The 16,871-nt window shown below is 35.9% G+C and overlaps 4 protein-coding genes across 9 annotated transcripts in view; 3 read left to right on the top strand and 1 right to left on the bottom strand.

Annotated features, from left to right (window-relative positions):
• The first annotated feature begins 20 nt into the window (after positions 1-20).
• LOC138180915 (U7 snRNA-associated Sm-like protein LSm10) lies at positions 21-3,069 on the top strand. The gene is made up of 3 exons (XM_069115273.1): positions 21-281; positions 351-468; positions 2,538-3,069. The coding sequence occupies exons 1-3, from the start codon at positions 142-144 to the stop codon at positions 2,730-2,732; spliced, it is 453 nt and encodes a 150-aa protein (XP_068971374.1). The 5' UTR covers positions 21-141; the 3' UTR covers positions 2,733-3,069.
• Nt5a (5' nucleotidase A) lies at positions 726-2,541 on the top strand. Its single transcript, XM_069115269.1, has one exon. The coding sequence runs from the start codon at positions 942-944 to the stop codon at positions 2,421-2,423; it is 1,482 nt and encodes a 493-aa protein (XP_068971370.1). The 5' UTR covers positions 726-941; the 3' UTR covers positions 2,424-2,541.
• Acat2 (Acetyl-CoA acetyltransferase 2) lies at positions 2,729-5,894 on the bottom strand. Its single transcript, XM_069115271.1, has 8 exons — positions 5,689-5,894; positions 5,037-5,158; positions 4,691-4,803; positions 4,230-4,429; positions 3,888-4,117; positions 3,631-3,819; positions 3,405-3,567; positions 2,729-3,329 (listed from the first exon to the last, which is right to left on the bottom strand). Exons 1-8 carry the CDS (start codon positions 5,735-5,737, stop codon positions 3,211-3,213), a joined length of 1,185 nt encoding a protein of 394 aa, XP_068971372.1. The 5' UTR covers positions 5,738-5,894; the 3' UTR covers positions 2,729-3,210.
• A 197-nt stretch (positions 5,895-6,091) lies between these two features.
• Positions 6,092-16,871, top strand: part of LOC138180909 (ensconsin) — a 209,287-nt gene continuing 198,507 nt past the window's right edge. For 2 of the 6 annotated variants that reach the window (XM_069115249.1, XM_069115253.1), the window contains exon 1: positions 6,092-6,275. In XM_069115249.1, the coding sequence (XP_068971350.1) occupies positions 6,230-6,275 (46 nt within the window). In that variant the 5' untranslated portion in view covers positions 6,092-6,229. Of the gene's footprint in view, positions 6,276-15,163; positions 15,298-15,747; positions 15,821-16,871 lie in introns of those variants that run through there. The other 4 variants (XM_069115251.1, XM_069115256.1, XM_069115260.1 and 1 more) reach the window with 4 other exon arrangements.

The raw sequence follows: 16,871 nt of genomic DNA on the forward strand, positions 1-16,871 counted from the left end.
GCATAGTTCCTTTTGGTTATATTTATAGAGTTGGCTACACTTGTAACACGTATAAATATTTCTTGTAACACATACTCTACTAAATATTTGCCGGCGTATATTATCAGATTGATATTATTATGCTTGTACTTGTATGACATTATGGCTCCTGATTCAAAAGAAGAACGGTATTTCTATTTTAATACCTTAGCCATTTTATTAAAAGCAGTCCAAAATGAACGTACGACAATAGATCTTCGAAATGAAGCATCAGTTTATGGAATTGTAGAGCACACAGATGCGTGAGTAATTTTCCGTTACATGTTATCATTATTGACCTAGGACTATTTAAATTTTTTGCTTTTTTGCAGTTACATGAATATTGTAATGAGAGATTGCATCTTCACAGACCCTAGGGGAGACTCGTACAGTTACGACATGTTCTTTGTGCAAGCAAGAAATATCCGGTTCGTTCATATTCCACCAAAAGTAAGTAATTTTAAAATATAAGTCCTATTGTAACATTTTAGTTTAATTGTAGTACATGATATTTAATGTTTGATAATGATATTGTAAATGAATACGAGTCAACTTTATTTTATTGCAATTGTCGAATGTATATTGTACGTTGCAGATTATTTAAAATATGCTCTGTTAAATTCATTAAACTTGTTATTGTATGAAAGTTTTACATAAAATGTCTTACGGGATAAGTATTACAAAAAATAGGTATCACTTTGTTGTTGCGTTTATGCATATTATTATTGTGTTGTCTAGGTACTTTTGAAATTATAGGTTGCTTATATATCAGATAACTGAAAGTTAAAGTATAAATTTAGAATGATTTTATCTTTGCGTAAACATTGTTTCTTTACTAATAAAAATGGATATGTGTTATGTATGTAGTATGTGTTAAGTGCTTTAGTTATATATGAACATATACATACAAACAAATAAGAGAAATGATAAAATCTTGGCATCTGCTCTACAAATCATTAGCATCTTATTCACAAGTGCAAAGTATTTTGTGGTATAACACTGGTGACAAATTAAAATTTTTCACACATTTTCGGGCTCGTATAAGTTTGAAATATTATTCTACAACAGCCTCAATTAGTCCATCAACACAAGTCAACATGAGTGCATTTAAGTTCCTTGATTATGATTGTATTGGATTTGATTTAGACAATACACTTTTGCGTTATAATGTGACAAACATGGTACACTTGATATATGAAACTTTAGCCAATTATTTAGTTACAGAAAAGGGGTACAACTCTAAATATTTGTTAAAGTCATTAGAAGATAAAGATTTAGATTTTATGCAAAAAGGATTATTTTTAGATTTTGAAAGAGGAAATATACTTAGAATAAATGCTGATGGTATAATTCAAAGAGCATGCCATGGAAGTAATCTATTAAGTACTGAAGAAATCAAAAAGATATACCCTGGGCAGAGATGGGAGACTACAGATGTTTTTTGTAATGACATGTTATCCACATGGAACGGTCCTTTATCAATGAAAATGAGAAGTTTGTTAGATTATTTTGATGTTTCTTCATCTCTTATTTTTGCAAGATTAATAGATACACTTGACGAAGAACACGGAGGACCTTTGAATGCATATAATGTTTGGCCTAACATGTTGGATGGATTGATTGAAATGTTTAACAGAGATCATCTTAAGATGAACAGAGGGTACTTTTTTCCTAGCCTCAGAGAGAATCCTCATAAATATATGTATAAATGTACTGCAAGAACTATAACATGGCTTCAAGAATTAAAAAGACATCGTATTACTTTCCTTATCACTGGATCAAATGTTGATTTTGTTGATTTTACTGCTACTTATGCTCTTGGAGAAGATTGGAAATCTCTATTTGATATTGTAATTTGTTATGCAAAGAAACCTGCTTTTTTCATTGAAAAACGTCCTTTTCTTGATATTGTAAATAATGAAGAAGGTAATAATATCATAGAAAGTAAAGATTTAAAACGAGGTGGTATATATAGTCAAGGTAATTGGAAAGGACTTACTGAATTCCTTGAGAATGTATCTGGAAAACAAAATCCTCGTTATATGTATATTGGTGATAATCTTTTGCAAGATATTTATGTACCAAATTCATATGTACAATGTGATACAGTAGCTGTAATTGAGGAACAAATGTCTGAGGGAATGGTTCATCAAAACTTATCACATCCCGATGAAAAAGTATTAAATTCAACATTTTGGGGCTCTTATTTTTGTTTGAAAGATCCTAACATTAATATGGACTCATTATGGGGACATGTTATAAAAAGATACTCAAAACTTTGCATACCTAATATAGATTTAATAGCTCAACAGCCATTAGAAGAATCTTACTTATGTTTTTATAAAGATGGAAAGAAATATGATGGATATTATCCTGCAGTACCGCTTAGTATATCTACGTTTTAAATTCATAAATTTATCCCCAATTTATTAACCCCCAAACAGAAGTTTTGTAGTTTTATGTTAACTTGCATGCTATAACATATTAGTACCATATTTATAATATATTCTTAATTCAAGATACGTATTATACCAGCTATCAAGGAACAATTGCAACATTTGCTAGTGCATAAGGGGAACATAACACGTACTAAACGTACATTTAAATCAAAACATACTGAACAAAAACAACGAGAAGGGCTAGCGGCAGTGGAGAAAATTTTAGAAGATAGAAAAAAGGCAGAGCAGAGATTGAACAAAAATAAAACTAATTAATAACAAATTAATAATTTTATATTTTTATTAACAATTACATTTTCCATTTACGAAAATAACTTCTATATAAACCTACATTGCATAATATAGTGTACAAGTTTAGCATAAAAATGATTGTTTTGTACAAATTGTAAGTACAGTTGCCAATAACTGATATATAAGTAAATATAGAACAGGTAAATTTATTTAAATATATTAGCCTTATTATAATGATTCAAAATAAATAGTATTATAAAAGCATGTTCTCAACTTCCTATTATGGCCTTGTATATTTTTTAGAATAATATTAATTAATATTTGTTGTAATAATATATAAACTTTTAATGATTTAATAAATGTGTAATAAAAGCAATATTTCATCATAATAATCCAAGAAGATAATAAAAATCTTATGTGACACACCCACATAGTATTTTGTTGCAAAATAATAATGCACAAGTATTAATGAAATGTAATACCTATTTGGATAAAGTATTTGTTATTTTCTTTGAACAGCAATTGCTATTCCCATTCCTCCACCAATACATAAGGCTGCAACACCTTTGTTTCCACCAATTCTTTCTAAGGAATGCAATAGAGTTACTAATACTCTAGCACCTGTAACAGAATATAGATTAACAAGACTACTACAAGTATATAATATTTTCGATTATTATGATCTTGCTGTCATACCAGATGCACCAATAGGATGCCCTAAAGCAATAGCTCCGCCATTTATATTAACTTTGTTAGGATTTAAACCAAGAGTTTTTACGCAAGCTATCGCTTGCGCTGCAAAAGCTTCATTTAATTCATATAAATCTACTTCTTCTTTTGTCCACTTTGCTTTTTGTAACTAAAATATTCATCTCTTTCATTACATGAATTTACATATCATAACTAAACTTTATCTACTAACCACTAACTCAACTGCTGGCACAGGACCTATGCCCATAATTCTTGGTTCCACTCCAACTTCAGCTACTGCAACAATTTTAGCTAATGGGGAAAGTCCTTTTTGTATAGCAGTATCCGCAGACATAAGAACTACTGCTGCTGCTCCATCATTGATGCCAGAAGCATTACCAGCTGTAACTGTACCTTTAGCCTGACAATGTATAATTATTATATGATGAAGTATTTCAATTTATGAAAAAAATATGTAATTAGTCATACTTCCAAAAATGCAGGTTTTAATTTTTGAAGACTTTCTACAGTTGTTCCAAACTTAGGATATTCATCTTTATCCACAATAATAGGTTCTTTTCTAGTAGGTACAGTTATAGGAATGATTTCCTTGGAAAAATAGCCCGCAGTAATTGCAGCTTCTACCTTCTGTTGAGATTTAGCTGCATACTCATCCTGTTCTTTTCTACTTATAGTGTAGTCTTTAGAAATATTTTCAGCTGTACATATATATATATATATATATATATATATATATATATATTCACAAAATTATACAATCGTAATACAATGATTTTTATATGATAGAGATGTATTAATTACAATCTATACCTGTTACTCCCATGTGAATTCCATGAAATGCATCTATCAAGCCATCGATTAATAAAGTGTCTATTAAATTACAATCTCCAATTTTTACACCTTTTCTAAGGTGTAATACATGGCAAGATTGACTCATACTTTCTTGACCACCAGCTACAACTATTTGGTTCTCTCCAGCTTTTATAGATAAGTAACCATTCAAGACTGCTCTAAAGACATGTGTTTTTTGTAAAATTTATTCAGAACATATTGCAATTGGACATATTGCAACATATGGAATAAGTTAAAAATTATAAGAACTTCATTAAAATACTCCTTTTACTATGACAACATTATATAAAGTAATGGCATGCATGATGTAACGTGACTAAGAGAAGATCAAGATTTTTTAAAAAAATTGTGGTCATGAAGTAATAACATGCATGATATTGTATAACTAAGTGAGGTTTGAATTGCAAAACTGCATTTACTTTAAACCTGAACCACATAGCATATTAATTAGGTAAGCAGGTACAGATATAGGAAGACCAGCTTTCATTGCTGCTTGTCTTGCTGGATTTTGTCCTTGACCTGCAGTCAATACCTGTAAAATAAAGTCTCACGTATATTTTAAAATAATTAATTTTATTATGTTTATGTTCAGCTATTAATATATCAAAAGATTTATATATAAATTATCTTATATATTATCACAGGTTTTTTTGTAGATTTAGGAATTAGTATTTGATTAATGTTTGACAAAAAATACTTACGTACTGAATAATTTAAAATAATTAGTGCATATAAACATCGAAGTTAATTATTAATATAGATTACCTGTCCTAGTATTACTTCAGAAACATCCACAGGTTTAATATGAGCTCTTTCAAGACTCTCTTTAATAACTATACTTCCTAGATCTGATGCTTTCAATGATGATAAAGAACCACAGAACGATCCTAAAGATAAGATAAGATAAGATAAGATAAAGATAAGAAGATCTATAATAGAAATTAATTGATTAAAATTCTAATGATTTTATGTTATATGGTAGAAGGTAATAAGAATAAAATACAGAAATAAAAGCAATATAAGAGTAGTGATATAGGGATGAAAATAAACAGAATATAGAAATTAGCAATATCATAATAATATGCTTATGATTTGTATACAACTTTTGCATTTTAGATCAATATTATTTAAGAAAAATGATGTGAATAATTTTGTCACGAATGTGCAGATGTATGATGTATTTTTAAATGAAAAGATATCTAATTTGTTAGAACATAACTAAAATAGCAAGAAAACAGTAAGTGATGTGCTTTTTTAATGAAACACGCCTTTATTACGCATAACAAAAATTATTGTGAATTGAAAATTTCAGTGTATAATGACATTTAAACTGAGTTATTAGTATAGTATAGTATAGAATAAATGTTATTATTTTCAACCGTTATATCATTCAAACTTGTAAGGAATAAATTTATACCTATAGGTGTTCTGACCGCCGATATTATTACAACGTCGCTATTGCTCATGTTGAAAACTTATTAAAAAATACGTGTAAACCTGCGAAGAACTGAACGAAGACTACCGCCACGATCCAATATAACGGAAACAAGTTAGAAGAAGTATTATATAGTAATATATGCCAGTAACGGCTTATTGAAAGTGTGTCAATCGAAATGTAGGCACATTCTTAGGTAGATAGTTCCGCGTGTGTCTCGATGAATAGTTTCTGATACTTTTAAATTAATATGACGATGAAAATTAGTATTACTGCAATCAAGTTGCAATCAATTATCAGATTAATTATTTTATTATATTTTACTTCGCTATTTGAACGAGCACTTTTTTTGATCTATATCGGAACCTCTACTGCCTTAGATGTGATACGTTCCTGACCAACGTCATCGGCTGACTGACTTCTAATTCAGCGTACAGGTGGCGCTGAACCACCAATCGCGGTGTCGTGGTGGTGCTCGTTTGTTTTTACCCAGCGTGCATTGTGAATAGTGACTGGTGCTAAGATGGCCGACAACAAGGAGGAGATTTCGGAGCTCGTCGAAAAGCGAGGTATTTATTACAGTTGCCCGATTTATTTTTTGTGATCACCGTTTAGAATAAAAGCTCGATACACGGCGAACGTGTCGGTGATCTCGGACAGACGATATGATCCGTAGTTGCGATAAAAATCACGCCATCTGCACGCACGGTGTTCAGGAGGAATGATCGCGAAAATCGACGTGAATATACTAACGAATCGGGCCTGTTTCCCGTGTCTCTCGCGATATTCACGTTATTCACGGATAGTTAACCTACGTTACGTTGACAGGAACGTGTGTGTCAACGCGACGTCACGTTCAACCGGAGCCAAACATGCCACTTTTTGACAGGCTACGTGCACATTCGGTTGCACGATACCCTTTGTACAGTGTTCAGTACGTGCGAGCAGACAGAATACCGTGCTCGTTCTCGTGTGTCCGCCTAAGCGCTATGCTTGTTACTCATTAAGGTCATACGCCGACGGCCTTGCAATTCGCACCGTCGTTGAAGTAATCTCACTCGAGATTACCGTTATCTCTTACCGCGAATTTATTGCCGGTTGATTCGTCTATAACACCTACCGATTCTCTAGCGTGCGCGTGTTGCCTATGGGTTAAGTTTTCAATTTCGGTATTTGGGAACATCAGCAACGGGAAGCGAACGTTCCAATGGTTTCGAAGGCGCAACGTGGTTAGATCGTAGTCGGCTAGCAATAAATGCACGATGTCACTATAAATTTTTCTTTGACAGAAATATCTCTATGATCGATTGTCGTTACGTGACACTTGATGTATCGCCGACGTTTACATACTGTTTGATTTGCACATTTTCTTGTTTCCAACTTTGATAAGAGTACGATAATTACGCGCACATTGAGATAGTTCTTAGCTTTGTTTTGATATCGTGGAAAATTACTGTGTATAGTAACACGTGGTGTATCTTTCAACAATTTAGCAATCTACTACTACTGTATATAGAGCAATAACCGTTTTATTCCTAATCTTCTTCGGTCTTGTGTATGTTTAACAGACTAGGGCGTGTTTAATATTGTCATTTGTGAATGTATGTATATGTAAATTAGCAAACCAGACATTTGCTCGATACGTGATTATTGTTTATCGGCATTCCATTGGCTTCCACCGTATATCGATCGTTGTTTCTTTATTCTTCAATGAGTAATTCTTTCTTTTTTTTTGTGGGAACGATACTTTTAAACATAAATCGTATACGGATCATAGAGTAGAACGATCAACCGACGCGATTAGCCTCGCACAGTGATCAATCGTGATTTCTGCTCGTCTCTGCTACATAATGCGATTAACTGTTACATGCGTCGCGGTATTATGCGGCTAGTCCTGCACCCGTGTGCTTCGGTGCTCGTCGAACCAGTTCCCATGCGTCTTTATCAGAATTTTCTTGTGGACGTCTCTCCTCGGTTGTGCTTTTAATATGGATCAGTTCTAGCGTACATCTTGGCGAAGACCAAGGATATCGGTGAACAATTAATTTCGGCGTGAATTCTAAGATGTGGCGCTCCCAGACCTCGCGTGACTCTGTTCCTCCGTTCCTCGCAATATTTTTCCGTTTAATATCCGCTAAATCCATTCGGCTACTCCTTTGTCGTTGTTCGTTCCACTGATATTCCAGAAATATCGCGATGATAACGATCTTATGCAGACTAACGGATCAATATTCTCGCTAAGTATTTTACTCGTGTGCCGTTTCAATTTTCCTAGCGAGTCACGCGTGCTCTGGTTATGTATTTACTGTTGATTTTTTGAAATATGTATTATATGCTTGATGCCATTATTCTTTTGTATCTTTTAAGTTTCTTAACGAGGCCATGTATAATGCAATATTCAAATCGAGATATACTGACAGTTAATCTTAGAACTTCGAAAGAAAATATTTGAATTCAAATTAAGATTCATATTTGTATATGAAACAATTTTAATTATCCGCTTTACACGTATCTTTATGAAATCTAAAAGCCTATCGTTGGATCGTATCGGTCAGCTGACGTTAGATACGTACATAGTCTTGGTGGGAATTTTAACGGGTGTTCATTCAATGCTAGTTTACGAATGCACATGTTTCCGGTTTTATTGGAAACCAAATGTTAGTTACTCTAATAACGTAGGTTTTCCAAATTGTTCTCGGTGTTCATCTGCACGTGATACCAGGTATTCATTTATGTTCGTATATTGCGTAGGAAGGTCTACGAACCACGAGCGAATAGTTCGAAAATAAGGTCGTCGGGTTTATGAGTCGGTAGCGTTCTCAATTTTACTAATAGCCTGGTTAATAATCGCCACGTAAATTATCTTTTTCCGGCTTGGAGGAAGATATTAGAATATTTAACTTTATCCATTTTAAAATTTGTCGTGACACAAATATCTTAGTTTTTTACATCGGAGACTACAGGAGAAGTTCTTATTTTTCATAGAGAACTTTTAAAATTTATTATATTATACATTATGTTATCAAAATTGTAACTCTTCAGAATTTTAAAAATGTATCTCACCATAATGTTAATCAGCTATTTTTAAAATATAGTTAATAGCTTGTTTCCATCTCCAATTATGCCGTATTAAGATCTTTACATAGCGATATTATGATCAAGAAATCAACAAAAATGTACTCATCGATGTATCCTTTCTTGTAATATTCAATTCATCCACGACCTGCAATAACCTAATCGAGGGAATAGTTAATTAGCGAACAGACCGTCTAAGTTTAAATCACGGTCCAGCGATCTGATTGATCAAATTTGTTCTTCCTAATTAGCGGTAACGAATGCAGAATTATACACAATTAAATCATAATCCGAAATTACCATCCGACCCCGTTAGCGGTTGCATGAATGTCAGGAGTATTATGTGAGGCACGAGTACTCGTATTATAATATGAACGTGACTTTCCACGCGGTGATGCGGCGTCAATAAATGAAGCCTCGATAGATATTCTTCGCTGATCTGCTCTATTTGCCGTCCCATCCGTGCGCATGGTACGTGCTGGCAATAGCAAAAACAACGCGATATCGAGCGTCTTTTATATTTTCTATTAATATTTGCCTCTATACACATACGCATTTAGTACAGTTCGAATGCAAGTCGAATACGCACAGACAGTCTTTGAAATGTCAGCAGATCTCTACGCATTCGTTTCCTCATTTTCCTGTGTGTTTCGATATTTTCTCTAACATAAATAAGCTATGAGCCGGTCACAGGATGCAACAGATGACGGAGGATACTCAAGTAGGTTGCATTTATTTATTCGTGGTGGCGTAGAACCGCGTTCGGTAACGGTACATCATTGTTTTGGCGTGGTCAGAAGTCGCGTTTTCAACGTCAAGCCACGATGTAGTAACCGCTGAAATAACTTTTCTCCCTATTTCAATCCCGTTCTCGGTTCCGTTCATTTTTTTTTTATCCCTCCGATTCGTACACATCGTACGCATCCTTAAACGAGCAAATTATCGACTTTCGAGGGCTCGACAGCGTGCGTGCTGCAAATGATGCTCCTCGTCTCGTTCCACTTTAGTGATTCGAATGGTTGGTACGCGCGAAAGTACGCGCCAGTTACTGTTAAGCAGAATCGCTGATAATCTGTCCTTTCGTTCTGACATGTAAATAGACGCTTTTCATTCAGGCTCATTGACGAGTCTTATCTTTGTTCCGCCTATGTATTTTCTTCCTTTGATACGCAAGATCAATGTTGTGTTTAAAATTCATGGTTAATTTCGTGACATTCACCGTCTTAGCGTAGATATCGTGTAATATTTAGGACGAACGGGGAACGAAGAGCGCGCGGTGTCCTTGTGTCGTGTAAAGTTTCGATGGTTTGCCACGGCCACGTGAGGGATGGTATAAACAGGAAACGATGCAGAACGTTTTAAATTAGTCGGCATTTGTCCGACACTGAATCGGTAAAGGAAGGGGAGGCTCTAGCTCTGACCGTTTAATAAATCGTCCCATTCTATTGATAAGTACCTAGTCCGGGGAGACGTGGCGCAGTTCCACGCGCGTTCTTCGTGCTTTAGTAGAATCAATATCGTGCCCTCTCTTCGTTGTCCTGTGCGAATGCGATCTCGACGACTTTCTTCTATAACACTTACTTTGCCGCGTTCGATCTTCGATGATATCTTCGAGTTTTCCAACGAATACACCGTATGTTATAGTCCTTAGACACACAAGGTATTATTGCACTGATCTAAATCAGCGCTTCGTTCTAGCTGCTCCATACGAGATGACCATACTAATTACGAGTGTAACGCTGCGCTATGTAATATGCACTAATTATTTTAACACCGTTACGTAATCGTTGACCGAACACCGTTTTCGATCAGCATTTCCTGCCTTGCTCTAGACGTTTCTCTGAAGATCTCTCAGTATGGCGAGAGAAAAAAGCGAAACTCGCGAGATAATCACGATATTAATTAAGACTGTAATTGTAAGCGTCGATAACGAGTAATAACGAATTCGATTTTTTACGCATCGTTTCGTCATTCTGCCTTATGTTTTAACGTCGCAATCTTTGCTTACGGTTGCATCGTTATATTAGTCTACTTTAAGTTATGCTAAGTTAATAATTCGCTTTGTAATTCGCAGTATTATAATATTTTACTATTTGATAGATACTTCGTGCATTTTTCGTATCTCTAACTTGTTTGTTTCGTGCAATGGACACGTACTTTAGTATTGTCGCGACAAATTCATCCACCACAATGTATACCTCTTTTGTTTCGACGTCGAATCTCGTCGGAGAGTTGCTTCGTCACCGAACGATTTTTATGGAGAAGAACCAATACGTCCTCGTTTACATATAGATAGCTTACCTTTCGAGCAAATGATCTTCTCGATGGTCTTGAGCTTCGTTAATTTAGCAAAATTTAATCTCGCGTTTGCCTTCTACTTAAATGTTTTCGAATTTAATTGGACGTTCTTGAAATAAATTGCCAAGAACGTTTTCACAAGTCGTGTCACGATCCTTCTGTACGTAAGTAAACAGAATACACTACGTTCTTTTCAAATATATGCATTATTTTGCGGTAAACATAAACACTAAGTTATTCCATAAATTCTTCTCCGCTCCTATGTTTATAAACATGAGTAGTGTTTAGCAACGCTACGAACCGTACTTCTACTGGAAAACTAACATACAGAGTTCCATAATAATAGACCTGGTATAATCAGATAACTGTTAATAACTTATTCTATTATTTATTTATATTGACAATTATTTGTAATCTGTGGTTTAATAGACTTAATCGAGGCGCTGCTTACGTAAGTTGATTTTTTTATCTCGCCTATCATACCAGTTCTTCGAGTATCATCGCGACCGTGGTAAAAATTCAACGTTACGATTCGCTCGATGTGTTCGCGATCGAAGTGTATTCGATATCAATGTGTCTAGCCAGATAAGATGATTATCGATGTCATTTCTACAGAAAGTAGAAAGAACCGCTGACTTCGGTGCATAGAAGAACGAGCAAATTGGCTGTTCGTACGATTTATTACGGCTTAAATTGGCGCATGCGTCACACAGTGTACGTGACTAACCGGAACTTTCCTTCCACGGTAACGCACGTGGATCATGCGGTATGCAGCGTGGATCTCTTGATGGCCAGGCCCCACGAGAAATCGCCGGAGAAAAGTTCGATGTCTCTCGAGAAACCCATATACTCCACGTTTTCACGTGTTGCGTCTGTTCAACTCGGACTTAATTTTGACGATTTCTGTGTCATTGGCCCACTGTATTCGTTCGTTACTCCTTGGAACGAAATTGTATGATCGCAGAACTGCGGACAGATTTTGTACTCGTTAAATATAAAATAGGAACTATACATATAACGGTAAGATGGAAATAATAACAATTTAACTTTATAATGGCTGTCATTTAATTTACTGCCCACTTAGGGATTAAAATATGCATAATTAAATAGGAATTTGTATAAATTTCGTAGCTTCGATGGGAGTTTTGATACGAGTATCTTTTTAACTAGTTAACTCCGTTCGACGTGTATACTTGTCGTGTAAAAAAAATTACCATTTACTATAAAAACTCAAAATCCTCTTTGGTATATCGGTAATGCTCGGTTATAATGTACTGCTTTTTAGAAATTGAGTTGATTATTTTCCCCAATGCATCGGCTATTCCTCAAATTGTTTTGTGTACTTTATAATTTTTTGGCAATTTTTAAGATTTTAATAACAATACATTTCTCCAATAATGATTCGTTAATATTTTACCCAATAAAAATGTAATCCTTCCTCTTTTTGCTTCACTTTTTTCTTAAAATTTATGATAGGAGCATTTACTCGGCGGTCGACGTGTATACTCGTCATTGCTTGATTTTATTTGCGCACCCCGTAAGGGAGTTTTCAAACTGAACTTCGCAGTTAATACAATAGGTTAAATCGAAAAATAATATATATATACATTTAATGTTTGAATTTAATTATTATTAACATTACTAAATTATTATTATTACATTTATAATTAATTATTATTACATTTATTGTTTCGTTGAAAAGCAACGAAAATGTATAGAATTATGTAATAATTTTGAGAAAATAATAATCAGATTAACACGACCAGGATCTCTTAAGCTTTGGTTTTCTCCCAACTCTTCAACGATTTTGTTTCTCAATCATATGTGCTCTTGGAGACCTCACACGTACAACGTATATTCTTGCCACGTGCAGCCAAATTTCCACCATGGGTCCTAGTCTATTCGTATTTCCTCTGAATCGTGTCGCTCTTGCTATCACTATTCTGACAGAAACGTTCTCTCCATTCTCAATCATTCGTCATCCACACGAATTCTTACTTCCACAAGATGATCTTGAAGCGAAAGGTTCGTAAAAGTTTGTCTTATCATTGTAATATGTATTTCTGTTTGTATTTCTGAGGATGATTCAGAAGAACGTTGGGAAATTTACAACGGTCTTAACCAAGTTCTGTTTAACCTACGCTTTATCGATTACATATCTGAGTGTGTACACGATTATCTAGTCGATTAAGCTAGTATCGATTTAAAATGACTGTGAAACTGGTAGTAACTTTGACGTGGAACGTGAAAATAGCGGGAAGTTGAATAAATTCGAGTCATAGGAATATGCTCAGCTGGAAATCACGGATTTTAAGGATTAATAAATATTTCTAAAAACCTTAGTTTATACGTTGTCCAAATAATGCATCACAGAGGAAATCATATTTTTTGCCAAAATTCTGCGTGACTGTTATGTTTCGGAAAGTTTGGATATCGCGCGTCACTGAAGCTAGTTCTCGTTACGTAAGTTATATTTAGGGAAAGCTGAATAAGAGTGGCGATTTGAACGTGTTAGCCTACGAACCTCAGGCATGCGATAATTATAGTCTCGCCGGTGGATAGTCAGAATGTGAATAGAAGAAGCATTCGCGTTATATTCGAGCATACTTAACTTCAATGTACAAATATTTTTCTCCGACAACGTGACGTTTTGTTTAAAATCGATGTATATATATCGTGCACAATATACATATATTTCGTTAGGGCTGGCGATACAAAATTCCTAGGAATCGTAAAACCGTCCAGATGTTGCGTGTCGTAGGGACGGGGCCACGATTCTCCAACTTTTAGGTGCTTCCTGCGCGCGTTCTTGACGCATTGCTTGACTCAGTCGTTGGCACGTTGCCTGTTTAGTGTCGTCACACGATGTCCCAGGGCTCGACTGAAAAAAGAAGAGCTGCCTGCATCCGCAGACGGTACGCAACCTTCGTACCTTCTGTATGCATCTTTCCCTCGTTTTCCTATAGCACTCGGTCTAATAGAAATTCCGCTAGTAATATTCTGCCTTGAATTATCTCAATTGGCTTTTTCCGTAACCTTTTCAATGTTTGGTGCGTATGGGTAACGCTAGAGAGGACTAACGCTTCCTTCGAACAGTGCAGGGGTGATTTAAGAAACTTACAACAATTAATGTAAATTAATTCCTAATAAAGTAATTTATTAGGAATTCAGGATAATGCATCGGAATATAACGAATAAATACATCTAAAGTTCCTATTGCGTTGTGTGCTACTCGATCGAGTATTAGATTCTTAGACTTTTGGCATCGAAGAATTATAAATGTTTCTCGTTTATTAGAGAATCGATAGCTGTTCTATGCGTCGTTTGATTTCGCTGGAGGCGAAACAATTGTTGAACGGTTCATTGATCCTGGCAGACATTCAGTTACCTCCGTCTCTAGATATATGTATAGGTATGCGTGTGTTTGACGTGCGAGGGGAAAGTGAATGAGTAGTAGAACATTAAAGGAATTTGTGGATTAATCTATTAAACGGATTCCCTCGTCACTGTCGACATTTTTACAATTACGGAATCGATACATAGATACCAAAGAAAATCAGTTTTAGTTGAATTTCAGTTCTTTTAAATATAAATGGAACGTAATTTGTTTAAAATAAATATGAAACGACACAGTAAAAAAAATAGGACATCTATAAATAAAGAAATTACAGGCGATAGGAAGACAATTCTACTTTTAAATAGACTTATTTTGTGGCCTTCGTTATCTTCGAGAAAACTGAGCGAAATCGGGCGGTAAGTTAATTCGTCTTCTCCGATTAATAAATTAAAGGTATACGGGAAATATTTATGTTTTCGTGGTTCTTGGAGCAGGGTTGTGTTGGTTGGTCGGACGCCTGGCGTCGCGACGCAACGGCCACGTTGGTACGTTTACTAAGACGGTGAAAGAATCGCGAAGGTGAAGGGGCGGAGTAGAGGTCCGCGAAGCGGTTATGGGGGGTGGAGGTGGCGAGAAGGCGAAAGAGAGGAAGGGGGAAGCGTGGTGCATCGACTCGACATGAGGGAAGGGGGTTGATTCATCGTGGAGGTTGCACTCAGCTTCACGCAGTCGTAGAACGAATCTCGTTCATCGCGATCCTGGACGAGCGGGACGAACCAGTTACGCGTCTTCCACGCGAAAGTCAAGGACGCGAGCCGACGGAATTCCCGCTCTCGCATTCTCGAAACACGCGAGACAATCGAGAAAGTAGTCGTCTGTTGGTACGGCACATGTTCGACGTTATTTTTCGGCGTATGCTACTCGTTCGATTCCGCAAGGAAAGAGGAGACACGGCTTCTTGATCTCTAACCTCGTGCCATTATTTGTTTTTTAAGGAAGAATCGTTTGCAAAGATCTAAGGTTATCGCGATCTACGAGTTCGTGCTATTTCGGAGAATTATTTGTTCGCGTCGATAATGGAAAACGAAGAAACTGTCGGACGTAGAGTTTCTATGACAATATGTGCCTACACGTTATTCTAGGCAGATGATTCATCGTTTACGTTCAATCCGTCTTTAATATTCAATTTGTCCTAGTTACCTTTTTCGGCCAATCAGTTGCTGTCATCGGGATTTTCGTCTCCTCTTTCCTCTCGACGAGATATTTCGATTAGTTACAATTGTTATATTCGTCGTCACGTTCGATTTTAAACGATGTTTGGTGTGAAATAGTTCATCCAGGCAGGCTCGTGAGTGCTCGCAATGGTCGTGGCGATGCTTGCTGACTACGGTCAAACTGATTTAGGTATGTGATACATAACAAACCATCGTGTAAATGGATTACCGTTTCTTTTTAACTTAGCTGTCCTATAACGAGACCTAGTTATCATTTCATACCAATTTCATATCATATCAATTTGCATATTCACGCAGTGTGACACAATTATTTTTTCCAATGACACTAAAAGTAGCAGAGGCATGATTAATGCAACGTAAGTAGCAAACAAACGTTACGTTTCACGTTCCCTGAACGTTTATTATAGGGTAACTTTGTAATGGTGCTATCGATCGTTCGCTAGTTTTTGCAACTGTTCTCTAGCTACACGTACGTAAAATACACGTACGTTCCTTCTCTCTTTAGAAAATTGCTGAATGTAACGCAAAGTTCATGGAAACACTTGCTAGAAAACACGATCGATGTTTTCGAAGAATCTAACTATTTCCTTGTATAATAATATGTTCACTGTTCGATAGAAAATGGAGGAAAAAGGTAGAATAATTATACGAACGACCGTTATTGTCAGAGCGGAAGTTTTTATGCAAACTGGTCGAGAAACTTTCTGTTTGAATTCGTCGCGGCGAGTTTGCAATCTCGCAACGTTCAACCGGTCCTATGGATTATTCCGTTAAATTGTACAGAACAGACAACGGTACACGAAACGAGCGTCCTGCCGCTTAATTCGCCGCGATGATAAAAATTCCACGAGCTATTTAGCGCTCCGAACCACCGTGACACCAGTGACATTGTTACGAGGTACGAATCAGGCAAAGACCATTTACCGACTAATCGATTTCACGATGAAATTCTTTGTACGTTGCATTGAGAACTGGTTTCACGGTGGAACAAAGGCCATATGTCCGTACTCTGTTGTCTCCTTGATATTATCGTGCTTTTTAAGGCGGCAGCAAGGCGAGATCCTTTGTCGCGTTTCAACGTGGTTCCGACATGGCTTCCGCGGCTTTCACAACCCGGACACGTGCTTCAGCAATTGACCCGAAATTTTTTTTTAACTATAGAAAGCATGAAAATGGTTCGGTAAACGTGGCGAATCGTTTGATGGGATTAACTAGAAACT

The sequence above is a fragment of the Bombus flavifrons genome, chromosome 6 (assembly GCF_040668555.2).
Source record: "Bombus flavifrons isolate JBK064 chromosome 6, iyBomFlav1_principal, whole genome shotgun sequence".
NCBI lineage: Eukaryota > Metazoa > Arthropoda > Insecta > Hymenoptera > Apidae > Bombus > Bombus flavifrons.

Coding starts and splice junctions, on each gene's coding strand:
- Nt5a (XM_069115269.1), top strand. CDS start 942: ATGATAAAATCTTGGCATCTGCTCTACAAATCATTAGCATCTTATTCA.
- LOC138180915 (XM_069115273.1), top strand. CDS start 142: ATGGCTCCTGATTCAAAAGAAGAACGGTATTTCTATTTTAATACCTTA. Junction 282..350: donor ATTGTAGAGCACACAGATGC/GTGAGTAATTTT, acceptor GCTTTTTTGCAG/TTACATGAATATTGTAATGA. Junction 469..2,537: donor TCGTTCATATTCCACCAAAA/GTAAGTAATTTT, acceptor TCTTAATTCAAG/ATACGTATTATACCAGCTAT.
- Acat2 (XM_069115271.1), bottom strand. CDS start 5,737: ATGAGCAATAGCGACGTTGTAATAATATCGGCGGTCAGAACACCTATA. Junction 4,430..4,690: donor CTATGTGGTTCAGGTTTAAA/GTAAATGCAGTT, acceptor ACATGTCTTTAG/AGCAGTCTTGAATGGTTACT. Junction 4,118..4,229: donor AATTCACATGGGAGTAACAG/GTATAGATTGTA, acceptor ATATATGTACAG/CTGAAAATATTTCTAAAGAC.